Below are 20,537 nucleotides of genomic sequence, written 5' to 3'. Positions count from 1 at the left end.
TTGCGGGATGAGGGTGTGCTCATATGTGCAGAGCGGCCCGCTGCTGCGGGTGTCCGGTGCTGCCTGGGTCCAGTGCTTCAGGTGTCCGGTGCTGCGGGGGCTCTGCCAACATCTTGTGAATGCCTAGAGCCCCCGCAGTGACATGGATTCCTATACGATGGACTTGACTCCGGGAAAATGGCTGGCGGCCGGGGGCAGCGCATGCGCAGATGGAGATATCGGGAGATCTCAGTGCTGAGATCTCATCTCCCGAGATCTTGGTGCCGAGAACTCCATCTGCGTATGATCATAGATCTATCTATATAGATATCCTACACATCATACATATGTGAGCAGGTTATGGGATGGAGTGAGGCACAAGAGGCAGAGCAAGGGTTAATGACTTTAATTGAACATTTGAAAACTCCACGCAGGGAGATAAAAAGTTTAAATGGGGAAATTGGTGATTATATGCAGGGTTAAAGGACAGTGAATGAAACAACTGCAGTTCTCTTGGTTAACGTATCGTATGGATTGTTCCTCAGGTCATGGATGTTGCTGAGCTGAAGATGGCGCCCACAATGGCAGGCGTGGAACTGGTCTGATGAGGTCCTATGGGTAATGAGGATCCATCTTCTGGTGGCAGCGGTTGGTCTCCGGTAGCTTCCGCTGAGCCCCTAGTCCATATATTGATGCAGTCAAGAATGTATGAGCCTCAACACTCTCCGGGTCCAACATAGACCAGTGGACATACACGGGGGAATCGGAGTGCAACTTACAGTCCCACAAGGAGTCTCTCTTAGGCGGAACGTGCACGGTACTCATGGGCCCAGAGCATTTGGCACCCTTCTTTGTGGTGACCAATGGGCATACTGCGTGTCTGTCCTCCCGGACTCAGTAGTAGTAATGGAGATGCTCGGGTGTGGGCATGCTCTGCACCATGCTCAAGGGGCAGAGCACTCACTTCTCTCTGTTGTGCGCTGTCTGCTCTCGTCAAGACTGACTGCTCTATGTGCATTGTGGCTGCAACCGCTTAACCACACCCCCTGCTTCTGGATGCAAAGGTTTGTCTGGTCTCTTAAGTTTCCCCCCGCACAACTGAGGATACAGCTTGACAGTTCCGGACCTGGCACAGCACAGGTACCCACAGCCCAATTCTTGTTACACTCTCCCTCTCCTTTTGCTCGCCATTCCACGGGCGAGAGTTCCTGCAGTAAATGTGGACACTCCTCCATCTCTTGGATGATTCGCTGCCAAATGAATTGGTCTTGTTTGTATAGATTGGGTGGTATTCCAGCTGTTGTCCGTTCAGTGCGGTGTAAGTCAGGTTGAGTAGTCGAGTCAGGTGGAGTAGAGAAGTCAGGTTGGGTAGTGGAGTTCGGTTGGGTAGCGGAGTCAGGTTGAGTGGGTGAAGATTGGGACATGCCCAGGTTCAATGAATCATCCATTTTGGGAGCTTCAGGCTCCTTTTCCTCTTCTGGGCCAATGAGTAATGGGTCGGAGCATTCGTCCTCGTAATAGTCAAAAGCTGCAGAAGGAAGTTTTTCAGGAACAACTTGTGCCCTCTCTGGTTGGTCGGGGTCTCATGACAAGCAAGGATGTAGCATTTTCCGATTAACTACTCTGGTGGGAGGGCCTTCTTACCCTTCAGGTTGAATCTCATAAACAGGTCGTTCAGTTCCGATCTGGTGTTTCACCCAATACGGGGTCTATTCCCACCGATACTCCAACTTGCTTCGAGGGCGTTTGTCTTGGACTAACACATGGTCCCCGGCCTTAAGAGCTGTCCCTCGCAGGGAAGCTGTCTCAGGATGTTCAAGCTCCCAAAACTTGGTTTGCATGAGTTGTTGTAGAGTCTGCAAACGGTGTCGATGTTCACGGATCCAAGTGGACACCCCCGTCTGCGGGCAGTCCTCCTCCAGATCCAATTCCAGCTCAGTGATCTCTCTCCATTTTCAGCCAAACAGCAGGGTGTATCGTGTGCATCCAGTTGGGCTGTGCACACAGTTGTTGTACACCTAGACTAATTCAGCCACAAACTCAGGCCAGCAAACTTTCATGTCCTCTTCCAACATCCTCAGCATCTGAATCAGCATCCGAAACGCTCACAGGCCCCATTTCCCTGAGGATGGTAGGGCGTCATCTGGGATTTCTCAATCTGATACAGGAGATGCAGTTCCTCCATCACTCGTCCTTGGAAACAGGCACCTTGATCAGAGTGAATTCTCTTTGGACAACCATACACTCGAATGAAGTCCCTGCAAATAGCCTGCCCCGCCGAATCAGAAAGTCTGATCCTGCGTCGGAATCAGAAGTCTGATACCGGGTCGGAGTCAGCACAGCAAATTTGGTAAAGTGATCAGTCATCACCAGACAGTGTTGAGCCAGATCTATAGTCAGGTAGTCGATCATCAACACCTCTAGGGGAGCAGAAGTCATAATGGTCTGTGTAGGAGCCCTCTGTTCCAGAGTCTTAGCTAGCTCACAGTTTCTGCAATGTTGACATGCTTCATCTACTGCAGCTTTCAGCCGAGGATGGTAGACCAACTTCTGCAGCCACTGGAACAAAGTGGGCACCCCTTTCATGATCTTCTGTGGCCACCTTTTGAAGCATCTTTTCTGGGAGCACCACTTGCTAGGTGACTCCCAACTCTCATGTCAACTGTACTTTCTGGTACAGGAGGCCATCTTCCAGTTGTAGTCTCTCCCACTGCAGAAGGATCTGTAAAGTTCCCGGGGACAGTTTGTCCCTCTCACTTTGGCTTGGGAAATGTTTCAGAGCCACTCATTGCCTCATCAGAGTGAGATCCCCATCTTCCTGTTGAAGCCGTACCCAGTGGTCAGGGGATCATGCAGGTGTGCCCTCTGGATGCCTCCCCGATCTGTCCTTGCATTACCGCCAATGTCCTAGCGGGATTACGAAACTCAGGGACCTCTTCAGCTTCCAGCTCTACGTCCCGGTTAGGTCCAGGTCACTCGTGAGTCACTCTGGATAAAGCATTGGCATGTGTGTTCTCAGTTCCTATCTGATAAGCGAATTTGTATCTGTACTTGGCCATGCAGCCACTCATCTCTGCTCCAGGGCCCTTAGTTTTGCATTTTCCAGATGAGCCAGAGGATTGTTGTTGGTGCGCACCAAGACTTTGGACCCGGACAAGTACTCAGCAAACTTCTGGGTCATTGCCCACACCAATGCCAGCAGTTCCAGCTTGAAAGAACTGTACTTTTCTGGATTTCGTTCGGAGTCGTGGAGGGACTGACTCGCGTAAGTGATCACTTGCTCTTTTCTGTCCTGCATTTATGACAATACGGCTCCTAGTCCGTGTAGACTTCCATCAGTGTGAAGGATGAAGGACTGAGAGAAATCTGCATAGGTCAGTACAGGTGCTTCAGTCAGAGGCATCTTTAGGGATCGGAAATCTTCTTCCTGACTATTCCACCATTGAATGGTACGATTCTTTGCGCCGGACGGCACTCTTTTCAACAACTCCAGCAGCGGGTTAATAATGCGAGGGAAGTTTTTCACACACCAACGATAATACCCAGTGAGTCCCAGAAAGGCCCAGACATCCTTTACGGTCTTCGTGGTGGGCCATTCCTATACTGCTATCTTCTCACAAGACAGTCTCACCCCTTCAGCGGAGATGACATGCCCCAGGTATGCAATCTGCTTGCGGAAGAGGTGACACTTTCAATGTTTCACTTTCAGGCCATGCCTCTGTAGCCAACTCAACACTTGCTACAGCCATTGCAGGTTCTCCCCAAAGGTGTCTGCATAGACGATGATGTCATCCAAATAAATGAGGGTATCCTCGAAGTTAAAGTCTCCCAAACATCTCTCCATCAATCATTAGAATGTTCTGACTGCATTGGTAAGGCCGAAAGGCATCCGATTGAACGTGAACAACCCAATGCAGTATGAATGCTGTCTTTGCCCGGTCATGCTTGGACATGGGCACTTGCCAATATGCACTGGCCAGATCCAACAATGAGAAGTACTTCACTTTTCCCAGTCAGACAACAATTCTTCTATTCTTGGTAGCGCGTATGAGTCTCGCACGGCGCAGGCGTTCAACTCCCGGTAGTTTACACAGAAGTGCAAAGACTCATCCTTTTTCCATACTAGGACAATGGGTGCAGCCCACTGACTTTTGCTCTCTTGGATGACTCCACTCTGCAGCATGAGCGCCAACATCTCCTTCACCTCCTGGTACATTTGTGGTGGGATTTGTCGATATCGTTCCCTATTGGGTGCGGCGTTTCCTGTTGGAATCTCGTGGGTAATAGCTTTGGTATACTCAATCATCATGCTGAACAAAAAAATCTTAGTATCGCTCTAGCACCGCTTCCACTTGTTGTACCTGTTGTGATGAGAGTTCCGTTAATTCGGCCCTCATCTGTTCCAGGATTTGGCATCCTTCCTTTAGCTGGTTAGATTCTGGTTCGGAGGACAACATTAAGGCCACTGTCCAGGGATCTTCACTGCTTCACTGCCAACTGAACGGCCTCTGGTGGTATCAGCTATTCCGGCATTCCCATGATCTGTGCTACTTCACTCTTGGGCGGTTGACACATTGCACTGGTACATTACCTTTATGAATAATGGCTACCGTCCCTGCAAAAAGGAGCCCTAGAGGTAATTGATCCATATAAGCTGGCTCTATCTGGAATTCGACCTGGTGTTAAGATGAGGTTGACGGCGGCCAGAACGATTACCTTGCCCAATGTTTTTCCCTCAGTTGATGTCTCTTGGGCCTGGGCCACCCGAATCAACTGTTGGAACACTTTTCTCTGGGTGGTGTGAGGGCTACATCGATTCAGAAACATGTTTGCCGACTCATTGACCAGAATGTTCCCAAGCTCTTTCTTTTGATTTCTAAAGTCAAAGTGGGGCCATTGCCAGGGCCCCAGCAATCAACACGACTCCTTTCCAGCCCACATCTTTTCCGCATACATTTATTTGCATCCAGACCACCCCTGCGACAGAGATGGACAACTGATTGGCTGCTGTCAGCTTGATCACTGGGCCCCATTCTGGCCACATCGTCTCGGGGAAATGAAATCTGAAATAAGTCTCAGGCTTTTGTATTTACTTGAGAGCCTGTATTAACTAAGCAGCGGATGGCCCGACCATCCATTTCAGTCCAAACGAGAAGACTCATGGAAACTAAACTTGTGGGACTTCTTTCTCTCCTTCTTGGACGTTCAGGCTCCGGGCGCTGTCTCCCAGCCACGGAGCCCACTAGTTTAATGGATGGCGGTGGAGGGGTCTTCCCCGGCGAGCGCATCCTCAAGCGTAATGTCCAGTGCTCTCACAGTTGAAACAGGTCGGCTGCCCTTCTGTGCAATGCAATCTTGTTTCCTGGTGAGGCTCGGGACCAGTTCTGCCTCTGGATGGGCCCATTGGTACTGAAGGTTCCTTCAAGTCGCACCATTCCTCTCGCATGTCCTGGATTTCCTTCTAAAGCTCTCTCACCTGACTTGGTTCAGTTGCCAGTGAAATGGATACCTCTCTGCTCCGGACCTTCCCCGTCGGGACTGTCACCTCTGCTCTTGCTCCTGTGCACGCGCTTCGGCCCTAACTTCCGAAAAGGACATACGCGGATTAATCCGCAAGTTCTCTTGCAAGGCCTGTTTAAGTAGCGCATCTCTAAAGCCTGCCACCAACTGATCTCTCAAAACTGTATCAAGGGGTCCTACATCTACTCTATCTCGCTTAGCAATTGCAGCGTGGATCTCCTGAGTTCATGTATTGGGTCACGGACTCCCCCTCCTTTTGGACACAGCTAAACAAGTGCATGCGCAATTCTCTGATGTCCATGGGGTCTCCATGCATTTACTCTATAATTTGTAACACCTTGTTGAAGGTATCTCGCTTATGGTGGGGGGGCGGAACATGACGGAGCTCCTCGACTCTCCGACTAGGGCCATAATGGCAATCTCTGCCTCCATCATGGGGGTCATGAGGTGCATCCTCAACATACCCCTGACCCGCTCAGTCCAGTCCCATAGCAGAGTGTTGCTCCCTGTTAAAGGACAGTGAAACAACAGCCGTTATCTTGGTTAACTTTTTGTGTGGATCAGTCCTCGGGTCATGGATGTTACTGAGTTGAAGATGGCGCCCACAACGGCGGGCGTGGAGTTGGTCTAAAGAGGTCCTATGGGTAATGATGATCCATCTTCTGGTAGCAGCAGTTGGTCTCCAGTACCTTCCGCTGAGCCCCTACTCCATATATTGCTGCAGTCAAGAATGTATGGGCCTCAACACTGTCCGGGTCGAACGTAGACCCGTGGACATACACGGGGGAATCAGGGCGCAACTTACAGTCCCACAATGAGTCTCTCTTAGGCAGAACGTGCGCACTACTCACAGGCCCAGAGCGTTTGGAACCCTGTTTTGTGGTGACGTACTTTGTGGGCGTACTGCATGTCTCTCCTCCCGGACTCAGCTAGTGGCAGCAGGGATGCTCGGCCGTGGCCCTGCTCTGCACCAGTGCTTGAGGGGCAGAGCACTCACTTCTCTCTGCTGTGTGCTGCCTGCTCCCACCAAGACTGACTGCTTCTGCGCGTGCTGTGGCTGCAACCGCTTAGCCACACCCTCTGCTTTCGGATGTAAAGGTTTGTCTGGTCTCTTAAGTTTTTCCCCAGACAACAGAGGAGACACACGCGACAGTTACAGACCCGGCACAGAACAGATCCCCACGGCCCGATCCTTCTTCTTACACATATACACAAATATCTTAGTTTAGAACAGAAAAAAAGAAAATGGGCGAAAGATATTTTTCAAAGAAGATGGATAGTAGAAAAATTGCGCTATTATTGAAAATGACTTTATTATCAGAAGTCACAAAATTGTACCATTTTGAAATAAGACATATATTCTTCTTTTTCAAATCTAGGCACTTGTACAAATCTGTGGACTTCAGAAATTGTCCTTTCATCTTCTTTTCAATAGCAAAATATATAGTGAATATTGAATGCAACGTCCAATCAGTCATACTCATTACAGGAACTAACAGTAATGGTAGGTCATCTAGAAGTCCAGTGGGTCATTTTAAGCATGCTCCTGACATGTGATAAGTTCAGTTATCTCTGTACAACAATAAAATAAGATTTCACATCTGGAAAAGGCTGCTATATGACAAGCGGAAAGCACAAGTGTGGGCATATACCTTAACGGTGTTACAAAAGGAACACTATAATCCAATTTCTTTCACTAAACTACTGCCTATGTAGTATTTTTTATAGTCTGTTTTGCAGTCTCTTTCTCCAATAGTATCTGCATAATATTTCTTACAAAATATTCCATTTCAAAATGCTCTGTCGGTCACTGCCGTCTCATGCAAAGTTGGATATTTTTTCCAGGCCATCGGTTACTTTTTCTTAGCCTGTGACTTATAAAGAGATTAGGCTGGGTTTACAGTTTGTTATGGGCGTCCGTTAGATGGACTACGTTACACCGCGGCATAAACGCGGTGTAACGTAGTCCGTTAAGGCCGCCATTAATTCCTATGTCAGACACATCGCTAGCGCACGCTCACAATGGGCGTGCGCTAGGGATGTGCCGTCATTGAGTGACGGACCCTGAGACGCGGGCTGCAGCGTTTCCAGGTCCGTCACTGTTAGCGCAGATAACGCTAGCAGTTGCTCTATCTGCGCTAGCGATGTGACAAGTCGGCACTTGCGTCAACAGCAGCCCGCTAACGTATGTGTTGAACAGGCTGCTGTTAACGCAGTGTAAACCCAGCCTTAGAGGTGAGCAAATCTATTTGAGGTGAATTGATTTAACCTTAAATAGTATAAAAATACATTTGGATTCATCACAATCTATTTTGTTTGTCATTTGTTTTGGGCCACTGGTCACCATTTTGCTGTATTATAGAGGGCTGAGGAGGGTTTAAAAGAAAAAAATGCATACTTACCTTGTATCAGCCCTCCTCCACTCGACACTTCTATCTTCCATCGCCATTCTTCTATCTTCTGTCTTCCTTCCAGTTGGGTCAATGACGTGCGTCGAATCTGCATTGACCCATGCCGCATATCGTACATTTATGAAATGGATCATGCCCGGCATGATGACTATTGGCCAAGTGAATAAAAGACCCAGCTGGAAAGAAGATAGAAGACAGTCGATAGAAAAGCCAATCGGGAAGCCGGGGGTTGAATTGGTATAGGGAGTAGCTGTGGGTAAGTGAGTATAAGACTTTTTTAACCTCTTCCCAAGTAAATTCAGATCAAGTTTATTTCACTGCAATTGAGTTTCCACTCTGAAATGAGTGAATTTGACTAAGAGATACTCTCAACTTCAAAAGAGACCATTGGAGGATACTCAGTACTAAGCACAAAAACTTGTGAAGGGAAAAACAAAACAAAAAGCAACTTTTTAGCTCACCTATAATCTAATGCAATGGACTGATCCCAGTGGAATGTGAATGGATGAAGACTTGAGTCGGCTGTAAGTGGGTATCCAATCAATGGTAAAGTCATCCAGCAGCACGTCCAAGAAGAGAAAAAAAATTCTCATACTATGAGTAAGAACACATCATTGTTCGAAATGCATAAGCTAGACCCCATAGCAAATTTCCTTGCATTTTATAACATGAGTTAATTATTATTTTTTTCTTTTTTAAAACATTTTTTTTTCACTCTTGGACTTGCTGCTGGATAACTTTCTACTTTTCGTCAGCACTAAGCACAGTACACAAGTCTAGAAACACAGATGTACTGTATATACTTGTGGACACCATCTTGAGACTCTTCAACTTTCGCATTCTGGCAGATGTAGTATCGCAAAAGCTGGAAAGCCACAGGTAGGAAACCAATGGTATAAGACCAAGTATTATATTCATTGCTCATTGCAGGAAATTTTATGCACGTAGAATGATAATCATATTACAGTTTACTGAAGCATGTCATTGGGGTTAACACAATCCTCTGGGCTTCATGTCTTAAGCAGCATGTGTTGACATGTACTTGAATGAGCAGTAACGCGTGGAACACTATAAGGTTATGTGCATAGTAAAACAGTAATCAAAAAGCACAATTCTGTATTAGGGCTGAAAGCATATTAGAGTACAGCTCCCCCAATGTAAGGAAGGGGTATGATAACACAAGTGGAGTACTCCAAATATTATTGTAAGACTAAGAGAAAAATGGAGTAAGCCATAAAGCACCAGGAATTAATATAAATTAAATTAATTTTATTGATACAAAATATGCAAACATGTTAAAACCGAAGACACATATGAAATTATGAAAACATGTGGAGGAGACATGGAGGTAGGCAAGGAGAGGGTGGAGGTCAGAATAAGACCTGGGGAAGCAGAGCCGCAGAGTCACTAGAGTGTATATAGATGTAGCACCAGATGATAGATATAGCTAGTTAAAAAGTGCATAGTGTGGGTCATAAGCTGCCATAAGAGGTCATTCCTGCTTACCTATGGTAGGTCTGGACCGCTGTCCCCCTTGCAGCCCCTGATGTGCGTTTTCCATACCTGCTTTATCAAAGGGGTATCGTTGAGTATTTAGTACATTTTTTACCTCAGAATATGTAAGCTAATGCCAGGAGTGGAACAGTGAGAGGAAAAGTATAATAGAAACACGTCACCACTTCTGTATTTATCACCCACTCCTGGTTTTGAATACTGAGGTAAAAAACTCACCAAAAGCTCAACATGTGCACGTGGCCTAAGAAGGGAGGGGATTTGTTTAAAACTGGATTTGCCGATATGCCTGGTTTAGTAAAGACTTATATTCTCCAATGAAAAAACAATTCGGTAACACTTTATAGAATTCTGTTTTTCCTTTGGGAAACGTGAATAAATTAGAAATTGGGTGCTACCATTTTCCCTGTCAATAAGACTTGTCCTTACATGCTGAAAACATGTGATCTCAGGAGGAGTAGAAAAGAATTAAAATGATTTTCAATCTGCTATTACTCTGAAGTTCGGAGATCGCGGGCACCTATGGAGCTTGTCCCATCCTTGCAAGTTTGGAAGTGTTATCTAAGTCAATTTTTTTAGCTGGACTTTATATCTGGCAAAGGTGAAAGTAAAATTATGATCATTGAGAACTATGTGAGGAATTACCTTGCTTCCATTTATTTCTGCCATCTGCCTGGTCAAAGACTTCAAAAAGTAAATGCCATAGCAGATAGCAGTTTAGGCAAATTTAGATAAGAGGACATAAGTGCCAAGCGTTAACTCCCTGCCATAGATTGGCATTTTGAATCGGTGCCACTTGCTTGCACACTGTGATGAGTGTTGAAGTGGGATTACATGAGATATATCATGTTTTATTATGCGAAGAATGAGCCGTGGTTTCTCTCTCAACTGACATGTAACATTATTTTGCTTGGCTCCTGAAGAGGACACATTACTGGCAATGCCGGAGCTTCAGTCAGCCAAGGGGGAAAATCACTGGTCTCCATTTTTGCATTTATCAAAAAAAAAGTTAGGCATGGTGAGAAGAACAATTGAGACATAGCTATCGAAATCTGAAGATGGGAGGTATAAGGCAAGCTTCATATTATAAGAAATAACTATAGTTTCCCAACATTTTCAACTTATTAAGAACTTCCTGTATGCCCCCCATGGGAAATCAGTCCTCTGGAGAAAACATTACTTGTGGTAAATCTAGAGAGGATTCTGTGTTAGTATATGTCTGGAATGTTTTGTTCTTCCACTTAAACATCTGCTTTGCTGTAAGCTCATTCTGCCTGTTTGTGATCCATCCTTCACCCCTCACTTAGAAGATATTTTTCAACAGAACATTATCCTAATCAAATATAGAAATGCATGAATATTTCTTGCCTTAACCGTGTAAACCCAAGAGCCTAAGGTCAGGGTAATCCAATGTTTATTAATAGGGTAACTCGAATGCCATATCTTGCCGTATTTACTCAGTAAGAAGCATCAGTCCAATTCATCGGACATGAAGAGAAGGGATGTACAGACAGAAAGTGTCAGTCACTCATTGAATGAATAGCACTGCATGGCTTTGCTAATCAGTGCAGCAAATGTAGTAATGATGAAGAAAACAGATGCTCTTTAGCCCTATACATAAGACTATTTATGAGTTTAATTGGTTGGCCTTATTCATAGCAGTACTTTGTCTTTGGCTTACTTTGGGTTTTGATAATCATGCATGGAACGTATTTCAATTGTTGTTCTCAAGTTCTTTAAAGGGAATCAGTCACCACATTTTTGCTACCTAATCTGAGATCAGCAGAATGTAGAGAAAGAGACCCTGATTCCAGCAAGGTATCACTTACTGTTCCGTTTAGTGTAGCTTTAATGAACTTATTGTTTTCTCAGCAGAAAATTATCACTTGAGAACAATGTGGCCTGCTGCCAAGTAGTGCAACCACATCCCATCACTGACTGGCAGCTTTCTGCCTATGCACAGTGTACACAAAAAGCTGCCAAGCAGTGAGGTAGATGGGGTTACACAGAACTCAGCATTCAGAGAACTGGTAGATCTGCAGCAGATAAAATCGTTTTTAAAGGGACTCTGTCACCTGAATTTGGAGGGAACAATCTTCAGCCATAGGGGCGGGGTTTTCGGGTGTTTGATTCACCCTTTCCTTACCCGCTGGCTGCATGCTGGCTGCAATATTGGATTGAAGTTCATTCTCTGTCCTCCATAGTACACGCCTGCGCAAGGCGGACCCCTAATCAGCAGACCCCTAAGCAGTGTCGGTCACTCTGACTGAATACCACAGGTGGCATCACGAACACTACCGTTATCTACAAACTCTGCCTTTTATTGGGTGCCCCTCATAGGGCCACGGTCCGGGTCGGGCCACCGTGACATCCTCGTTGAGGGAACTGAAGGACTCGGTACCGAGTACCCCATTGCCCTTACGTGGGGGCGATCCAGAAAGTCTGGGAGGAGAGAGAGAATATTTTCCAGCTCAAACGTTCGGGTCCCTATTCTTTTAAATGGAGTTCGGGTTCTGGTTCAAATTCGGGTACAGTTCTAAAACCCGAACCGAACTTCGACGGGTCCACTCACCCCTACTGGAGAGGAAAAACTACCTCCATTTGCATCATCAAAGGACATATGGTTCAGAACAGTGGGGCAACAAAGATGCTGAATTGTCAGTCATTTATAAGAACATTGCCCCTTGCAGCAGGAAGCCGGGAGGCTTGGGAGCAGCACACTCCTGAAAATCAGTCATGAGACAACCACTTTAAGAGGTAAGGATATGATTTAGGAATTTAAGATTTTCTCTAAAACAGCTTAAAATTGGGCTATTGTGACATCAATTTTTTCACAATTTTTTAAGAAATAAAGTGATTGTCCATCATGTTGTACATCAGCTGCTAATCTAATAAGGGCAACACCATCCGCTGATTCATCAAAATCAGTGGTTTATAAACTTTATGGGCTCATATAACACACTAAGGGCCAACAGGCTTACAGTTCAGTATATACTACTGAAAGTGAAAACTTTTTGGGTTGAATTTCACTTGTATATTCGTAGAACTAGAAAACAGTTCCCATGGATTACGATTCTCTAGGATTTGGAAATATGCAGGTTTTTTTCATATTTGTGTAGGTGGGTGATAACAAAGTAAATGCCCAGCGAGATTTTTTAAATGCTTAGTAACTCAACCACAGAAAATGCTGTTACAAAAATCATAGATTATCATAAATCATTGTGTATTAATAACTACAATTATATATTTTCTTTGCATTTTATTAAAAGCTACACACGTTCAAGTAACTAAAAATCCTAACCTAAAGTAACTTTAACTACAGATTGTGTGTATTATGTAAACCATAATGTGATGCTCCGATTTACTGAAGATGCGATATTATGTTTTTGCATTTTTGTTTTTTTCTCCCTACCTCCCAAGAGCCATCACTTTCTTTCATCTACTGTACATAGCCATATGAGGGCTTGTTTTTTGCTTGTAATTTTAAATAAGTCCATTCATATTGCCATGCATTGCACTAGGAAATGAGAAAAAAATGCCAGTACGGTGAAATTGTGCCAAAAAAAAAAGGGTTTTATTTTTACGACCTTCATTGTACTGTAAGCATTAACTGTAAATTTGATTTTTCAGTCCAATTATGGTGATGCAAAATTTGGATAGGTGTTTTTTTAATGAAAGTGCTGACAAAGAATTTGGAAATTTGTAAAAGTGAAGTTTTTCTTGTGTCGCAATTTTCGGAGACTTGTAACATTTTTATGTCAATGGATCTGTGTGATAGTTTTTTTTGTGGCGAGCTGATGTTTTTATTGATCCCACATTGGGGTTGTTATGACATTTTGATTACTTCTTATTGCATTTTTTTGCTGTGTTGCAATGGCCAAAAAAGTCTTTATGAGATTATTCAAGTTTTATGTTTTGAAAGGGGGTGGGAGTAATTCACGTTTTAATATTATTTTATATTTTTTTAAACAATGTTTATTGCTTTTTTTTTTGCCTCATTATGGGACTTGCACCTGCAATTGTCTGATCGCTAATGTTATACACCACAATATTGCAGTTATAATAAAATCTGAGTTCTCCTGTCACAGCCTGATCTTCATAAAAGCATTGTCATGGTAGGTATTGGAGTCTCGATCAGGCCTCCATCTACCATGACAATTCACCAGCACCCCCGATCGTGTCACAGAGGTGCCAAACATCACATGGAAAATGTAAGGCATTAACAGCAGTGGGTAGCGCCCAGCTCCACTCCCTGATGTTAGAGGCAGATGATGGCTGTGTAACCCAACCAACATCTGCCAGGAAAGATGCAAACTGAGCCAGCATCAAGTGGGGGGATCCGACATATGCCCACCAGTATGTCATATGTCAGGATAGGGTTAAAGTGCATTTTCTGTCAGATTTAAAAAGGGGCTGTCCTGTTCAACCCCAAATATTGTTTATTATGTTTTGCTTATATATCACTATTATATTCCATAGCACTTTACAGACATTATCATCACTGTCCCTGATGGGGCTCACAATCTATATTCCCTATCAGTATGTCTTTGGATTGTGGAAGGACACCGGAGAACCAGGAGGAAACCCACGCAAACACGGGGAGAACATACAAACTCCTTGCAGATGTTGTCCTTGGTGGGATTTGAACCCGGTACCCCAACGCTGCAATGCTATCCACTGAGCCACTGTGCTGCCCATCGTTGTCTTCCTATGTAGCATTTTTTATGGATTCTTAATTTCCGTTGTTTTGTTTCTTCTGTTTCAGAGTGAGGTTTTGTCTCATTTCCAAAAATGATAGTGGTTTAAATGTCTTACCAAACTAACAAAAAATATATGAAAACCAAACAGAAAGAAGCTTTGATATAAAATTTAAAGATAAGAAAAGTGAAAAAGTCTATTACATTACAAAATGATTACACTTACTTGATTGTGTTACAAAAGTCATCTTAGGTATCTTACATTTTGTGCCAACTTTTCAGGAAACAATGGCGTGAAATGAAGGCTAATTTACTATGTGCATAGATTGCCTTTATATTTCAATGTAGTGATCGGAGAGCATACAGGTTGTAGGCACTTATGGACAAACTCAGGTTTTTTACATTGTAGGTTACTTTGGAATAAAGCAAGATATGCTTTACATTCAGCATATTCATCCTTTGGTGCACTTAGTACCTACCCCCTTTCATCATGCCCACTTCATAGCATTTGCGGAGTCGACAGGCTTGACAGCTCTTTCTCCTGTTCTTGTCAATGGTGCACTGATTGGTTGCGGGACACATGTAGTCATTATGGCCTGCAAAAAAATATACATATTTCAATGGGCTTGGTTTGATTGCTTTGACAACCTTGTATGAAAAACTTTAGAAAGACAAAATAACACATTAGATATTTTCTTTGAGTTTTTAGGAATAAGATTTTTTTTTTACTTAACCTTATTCCCACTTAATAATTTTGTGCTTTTGCACATCCGTTTTTTCTTCCATTTCTGTTAAGAACCCTAACTTTATGTTTCCTCTTTCCACAGCGAAACGCTCATCGGGTGTGGTGGTGGCTCCCTGGCTTGTGGCTCTCACTTATTATTATCACTGTTTGTATACTTGGGTCTGTTTTCAATGTATGCTACCTTATGTGAATTTTTTCGCTCTGCCCATGGTGTATTCTGTAGAGAATATAAGGGGGTGCTCACTGTGCGTACTAGGTTGTGCTCCAAGGTATTAGCAATAAATAACAAAAAAGCTTGGGCACTCAAATGAAAATTTATTGTCAAATGTAGACCAATGAGGCAAATGCCACCACCATACAACAGAGAAAAAATGCAGGATGACCCGAGTGAGTCACTCTGGCACTCGTGGTCGGCGCCCCCACACCATTCAGGCATAAAAGGAGACTAGATCCCATTACCTTTGTCCCCCTTCTACAGCAGATTCAGCTTGAGAAACGCATGTTCATGCCGAAACGTTGCAAAAGTTAATCTGTTTTTCAATCGGGTCATCCTGCATTTTTTCTTTGTTGTATGGTGGTGGCATTTGCCTCATTGGTCTACATTGGACAATAAATTTTCATTTGAGTGCCCAAGCTTTTTTGTTATTCATGGTGTATTCTGGATACCTTATCCTCTTACTCTTAATATGCATATATTTATTTTTACTAAAATTACATTGCTTACACTATATGGTGTGGTGGTTATCTTGATAGCATTTGTATACATGTTTATTTATGCTATATTATATTTAAATGTGCGCTTGCACTTCATGTAATAAAATTCTGTACCCCTTTTCATTATATACAGTATACTATATATTTTGCCACTTTAAAGCCACACCCACCCCTTTTTCCTGTATTTTGTTCCTCCCCATAAGTTTTCATTTATGTTTTTATAAAACCCTTGTGGCTTCTTTTATATTTATTGCAATAATAAAATGTATTCTATTGAAGCGTCATTGTTGGAGTTTCTTTCATATAGAGTAAGTTCCAGTTTTGAATGACCAGCCATCTTACTATTCAATTTTCTAAAAAATAGGAAAAATTGCGATACAATTTTGCAAAAAATGCAATCTTATTTATTTTTTGAATTTTCTTTTTATGGTGTTTATTGTGTAGTAAAAAAAATGACCTGGTAGTATGATTCTGCAGGTAAGTGTGATTGCATCAATGCCAAACTTGTATATTTTTTTTGTTCAAGTAGTGCAAAAAATGTGATTGTGTTGCTGTTATTCGAGACCCGTAACATTTTCATTTTTACATTGATGAGGTTATGCCTTGTACGGTAAGCTGACTTTTTTTTATTGATACCATATGGTAGGGGTAGATATGATGATTTCATTACTTCTTATTGCAATTTTTTGCAGTGTTGTGGCTACTGAAAATGCACTTCTGGACTTTTTTTCTTTGTGGAGTATACTGAGCGCTAAATCATTTAATATTTTGACAGAGTGGCTGCAGCTACATCAAACGTGTTTAAATACATTTTGTATTAATTTCTTCGAATTTTATTGATTCAATATTTATTTTGTTTTTATATTCATTTTTTGTATTTTTTTTTTCAAAGGGGACTTGAACCCGCAATCATTCTATTACTTATACTTATAAACTGCAATAAAACCTTGTTGCAACACGCAGGATACTTGAAAAGACGTTACTCTATGCAGTCCACTCACAGGCTGGGCTTCATAGGAGGACCTAAATGGCATCCCTATTCAGCAAGCCCCCAGCTACCATGAGAACACATGCCATGATTGTGTGGAGCCAATTCCCAATATGAGAAGGGTAATAAATTTTATAAAGCAATGAGATGAGCAAATCAATTTGCAGTACCTTGGGTTAGCAGACACATCAGTATTGCATGGGCATTGGGCTGGAGCCCTGCGAACCGTTCTCTACCTGCAGGCATCCCCAGTGCCTCTTATGATTAGTTGATGATGTGTGTCACACAGCATGAATAATGTTGCAACAGGCCAACAAATCAGAAAAGACGCTTGAGATTTCAGCAGGTAGGAAGTGGATCGCAGGGCCCCCGACTGGTGGCCATGGAATACTGATGTGGACACTGGACCCTGACCCTGTGAATCGATTCGCTCTTCTCTAATTATTACCCATTCCTGTATGGTTTGACTTTTATAAAGTTTCAAATTAAAGGGTTGTGTTACATATTATTAAAGAGGTTGCCCAAGGTTGTGGAGCACACAAAGTCCTGTATGTGAAGAGTTCAGCATTGTCCATCCTCCCACAGACTATGTACCCCTCTTATGGTTGCAGCTCCGTGCCCTCATTGTGAACAGTCTTAGGAGGGTTTAGTGCATCATCAAACTCTCAGTCTTTTCATTCTGTAAATTGGTAAGTGTTCTAGACTTAATATAGACTTCTATAGGAAGTGATGCAGATTTCTGGCAGTTAAGTTGCTTTAATCTAATTAGGTGAGTCGAACAATCTGGGACCTTTCTATCCACACTTCGAGCCTGAAACAAGACAATTCTCACATTGCAACTGGCCAGGCCCAGTCAAATAAATGTAGAAGTCTGTTCTAGAGGGGGATTTCTGTGGCTGAGTTTGCTCAGTAATTTATATTATTTACTTTTTTGGTGTAGGATCTCAATTCACTCATGTTATTATAGAGTGTGTGGATTGCAGAAGTAAGGAGCCAAAGATTTCTCAAAAGGAGACTCTGCAGTTGCCAGGAAACATCATCATATGAATCTATGCTAGATGGAAAAAAAAGGATGCAGAATGTTTATACTCAGAGAGGACGTTACCTACAAGCCATTGGACTTGTGCATTCTCATCTATAAATTGATGGCATATCTAAAGAATATGCAGCACATGTGTAATTAATGTCAGTGTCACCTCTGGGATACACAGAATAGAGGAACTCCTCAACCACTGTCCTGCCTTGTGCTGCATCTAATGTAAATTAAGAGGTTGCGGATATGCTATTAATGTGTAAAATGAGAATACCCCCTTAATTTTACCATAATTACTTTTATCAGGGGGTCAGGAACTCAACAGGTCAATCTCAGATGGGTCCAGCACAGATCACAGACATGGCACCACTTAAAATTTTAAGATGGAAGCTGCAATACTATCTGGAGGTATACTATAGATTGGACATACATAGGTACATAGGGGCAAACTTGTGATCCAGTGCCCCATCATGATGAATCTATAATGCACCAATTAACTCTCTTATAATTGCTGTTGAACTACGTAATGCCATCACTGTTATGTGTTACATTGGAATGGTCCAAGTGAGTATTATTAGGTTTATTGGTACATACAGTGAAGGAAATATTTGATTCTTTGCTGATTTTGTAAGTTTGCCCACTGACAAAGACATGAACAGTCTATAATTTTAATGGTAGGTTCATTTTAACACTGAGAGATAGAATATCAAAAATAAAATCCAGAAAATCACATTGTATAAATTATATAAATTTATTTGCATTTTGCAGTGAGAAATAAGTATTTGATCCCTCTGACACACAAGACTTAATACTTGTTGGCAAGCACAGCAGTGAGACATTTATGTAGTTGATGATGAGGTTTGTGCACGTCAGGAGGAATTTTGGTCCTCTCCTCTTTGCAGATCATCTCTAAATCATTAAGATTTTGAGGGTGTCGCTTGGCAACTCGGAGCTTCAACTCTCTCTATAAGTTTTCTATGGTATTAAGGTCTGGAGACTGGCTAGGCCACTCCATGACCTTAAGGTGCTTCTTTTTGAGCCACTCCTTTGTTGCCTTGGCTGCAAGGTTTTGGGTCATAGTCTTACTGGGAGACACAGCCACAACCCAATTTTAATGTCCTGGTGGAAGGAAGGAGGTTGTCACTCAGGATTTTACAGTACATGGCTACATCCAGTCTCTCATTGATGCGATGTCCTGTGACCTTAGCAGAGAAACACTCACAAAACATAATGTTTCTACCTCAAGGCCTGTTAGTGGGGATGGTGTTCTTTGGGTCATAGGCAGCATTTCTCTTCCTCCAAACACGGCGAGTTGAGTTAATGCCAAAGACCTCAATTTTTGTCTCAGGTGACCACAGCACCTTCTCCCAATCACTCACAGAATCATATAGGTGTTCATTGGCAAACAAAAGATGGGCCACATGTGTCTTCTTGAGCAGGGGAACCTTGCGGGCACTGCAGGATTTTAAACCTTTACGGTGTATTGTGTTACCAATGGTTTTCTTGGTGACTGTGGTCCCAGCTGCCTTGAGATCATTCCCCCATGTAGTTTTAGGCTGACCTTTCACCTTCCTACTAAAGAGTTCTGTGTTTACCTGAAGAAGCAGCTGAGCGTGTCAACCCCTCACACGCTCAGCTGCTTCTTCAGTTATACATGGAACCCTTTATTGGTGAAACACCGGCTGGTTTATTGGAGTCAGCATATGCCAGGGCAGGGTTCACAAAACAAATAGAGCCTTTCTGGCTTAAGGTAAAAAACACAAAAACAAATAAAGAGTAACAGAGTGCTTGACTCAGCAGGTCTCAATCTGCAGGCACCAGGCAATGTCCTCCGCTCCTCCTTGGAGCTATTTTCGAGTACGTCCTCTCCCAAGACACCACCCAGACTGTCTCACATGTCCAGGTATTTAACCAGGACCATGTGATGATGACATGATTGTGACATCACCACAGGTCCTGCTAGTACACCTGCCAATGTCGGCTGCAGGAAGAGATATGGTGAGCACTCTCCCACTCACTCTGTGAGTGCTCATAAAAACAGCCCATGCATGCAGCTTACTTTAACCATCCTACCACTTAGTGTGCTGGAGGTAAAATATCCTGGTTTCATACCACTGACACCAATATGCCCAGTGACACATATCTCCCCTCATACACTGTGCCAGTGACCCTGTCAAAATGCGCTTGAACATGGTTTTTCTTCATCAATGAAGTTTTGCTTGGTGAGCGTGCATACAAGCCATGGAGGTTGAGTGCATTACTTATAGTTTTCTTTGAAACAATTTTACCTGATGATTCCAGGTTTTTCTGTAGCTTTCCTCATACAGTCATTGGCTCTTGGACAACACATCTGATAATTCTTTTCATTCATCTGTCTGAAATCCTGCGTGGAGCACCTGCTCATGACCGGTTTATGATGTAATGATGTTCTTTCCACTTCTGGATAATGGCCCCAACAGTGCTTGCTGGAACCTTCAGAGCTTTAGAAATTCTTCTGTTAATGCCATCAGTATGTTTTGCAACAATAAGGTTGCAAAGATCTTGAGACAGCACACTGGTTTAACCCATCATGATGAGATGTTTCTGGTCTGGCACCTTGGCAATGAGATATCTTTCTATAGGTCATCAGTTGAACCAGCTGATATTATTTTTCACTAAGTGGCAGTATTGCTTTCTTATTACTGAAATATTTCAGCTTGTGTCATGACTTTCCATGTTTTTTGGCACCTCTCTTTCTTCATGTGTTCAATTATTCTTCCCTGTGTCATTTCTTATTATTGCATATAACTTATGGATAACTATGGTTTAATTTCTTTCCCTAGGTGGAATAGATGGGTTGTTACCGACATCTGGTGAGAATTTCATGCCGTTAGCATCTTTAGAAATATATTTATTTAGAAAATTGGTGACGTGTTCAATACTTATTTCACATGCTGTA

The 20,537-nt window shown here is 43.0% G+C and overlaps 1 protein-coding gene across 1 annotated transcript in view; it reads right to left on the bottom strand.

The window, feature by feature from the left end:
- The window catches only part of ESR1 (estrogen receptor 1), a 316,090-nt gene that overhangs the window by 105,394 nt on the left and 190,159 nt on the right, over positions 1 to 20,537 (bottom strand). The window contains exon 3 of the mRNA XM_069769174.1: positions 14,599 to 14,715. Coding sequence (XP_069625275.1) covers positions 14,599 to 14,715 — 117 coding nt within the window. The remainder of the gene's footprint in view (positions 1 to 14,598; positions 14,716 to 20,537) is intronic.

This window comes from Ranitomeya imitator, chromosome 5, assembly GCF_032444005.1.
Source record: "Ranitomeya imitator isolate aRanImi1 chromosome 5, aRanImi1.pri, whole genome shotgun sequence".
Classification (NCBI taxonomy): domain Eukaryota; kingdom Metazoa; phylum Chordata; class Amphibia; order Anura; family Dendrobatidae; genus Ranitomeya; species Ranitomeya imitator.
This window is presented reverse-complemented; position numbering and strand designations above follow the sequence as displayed.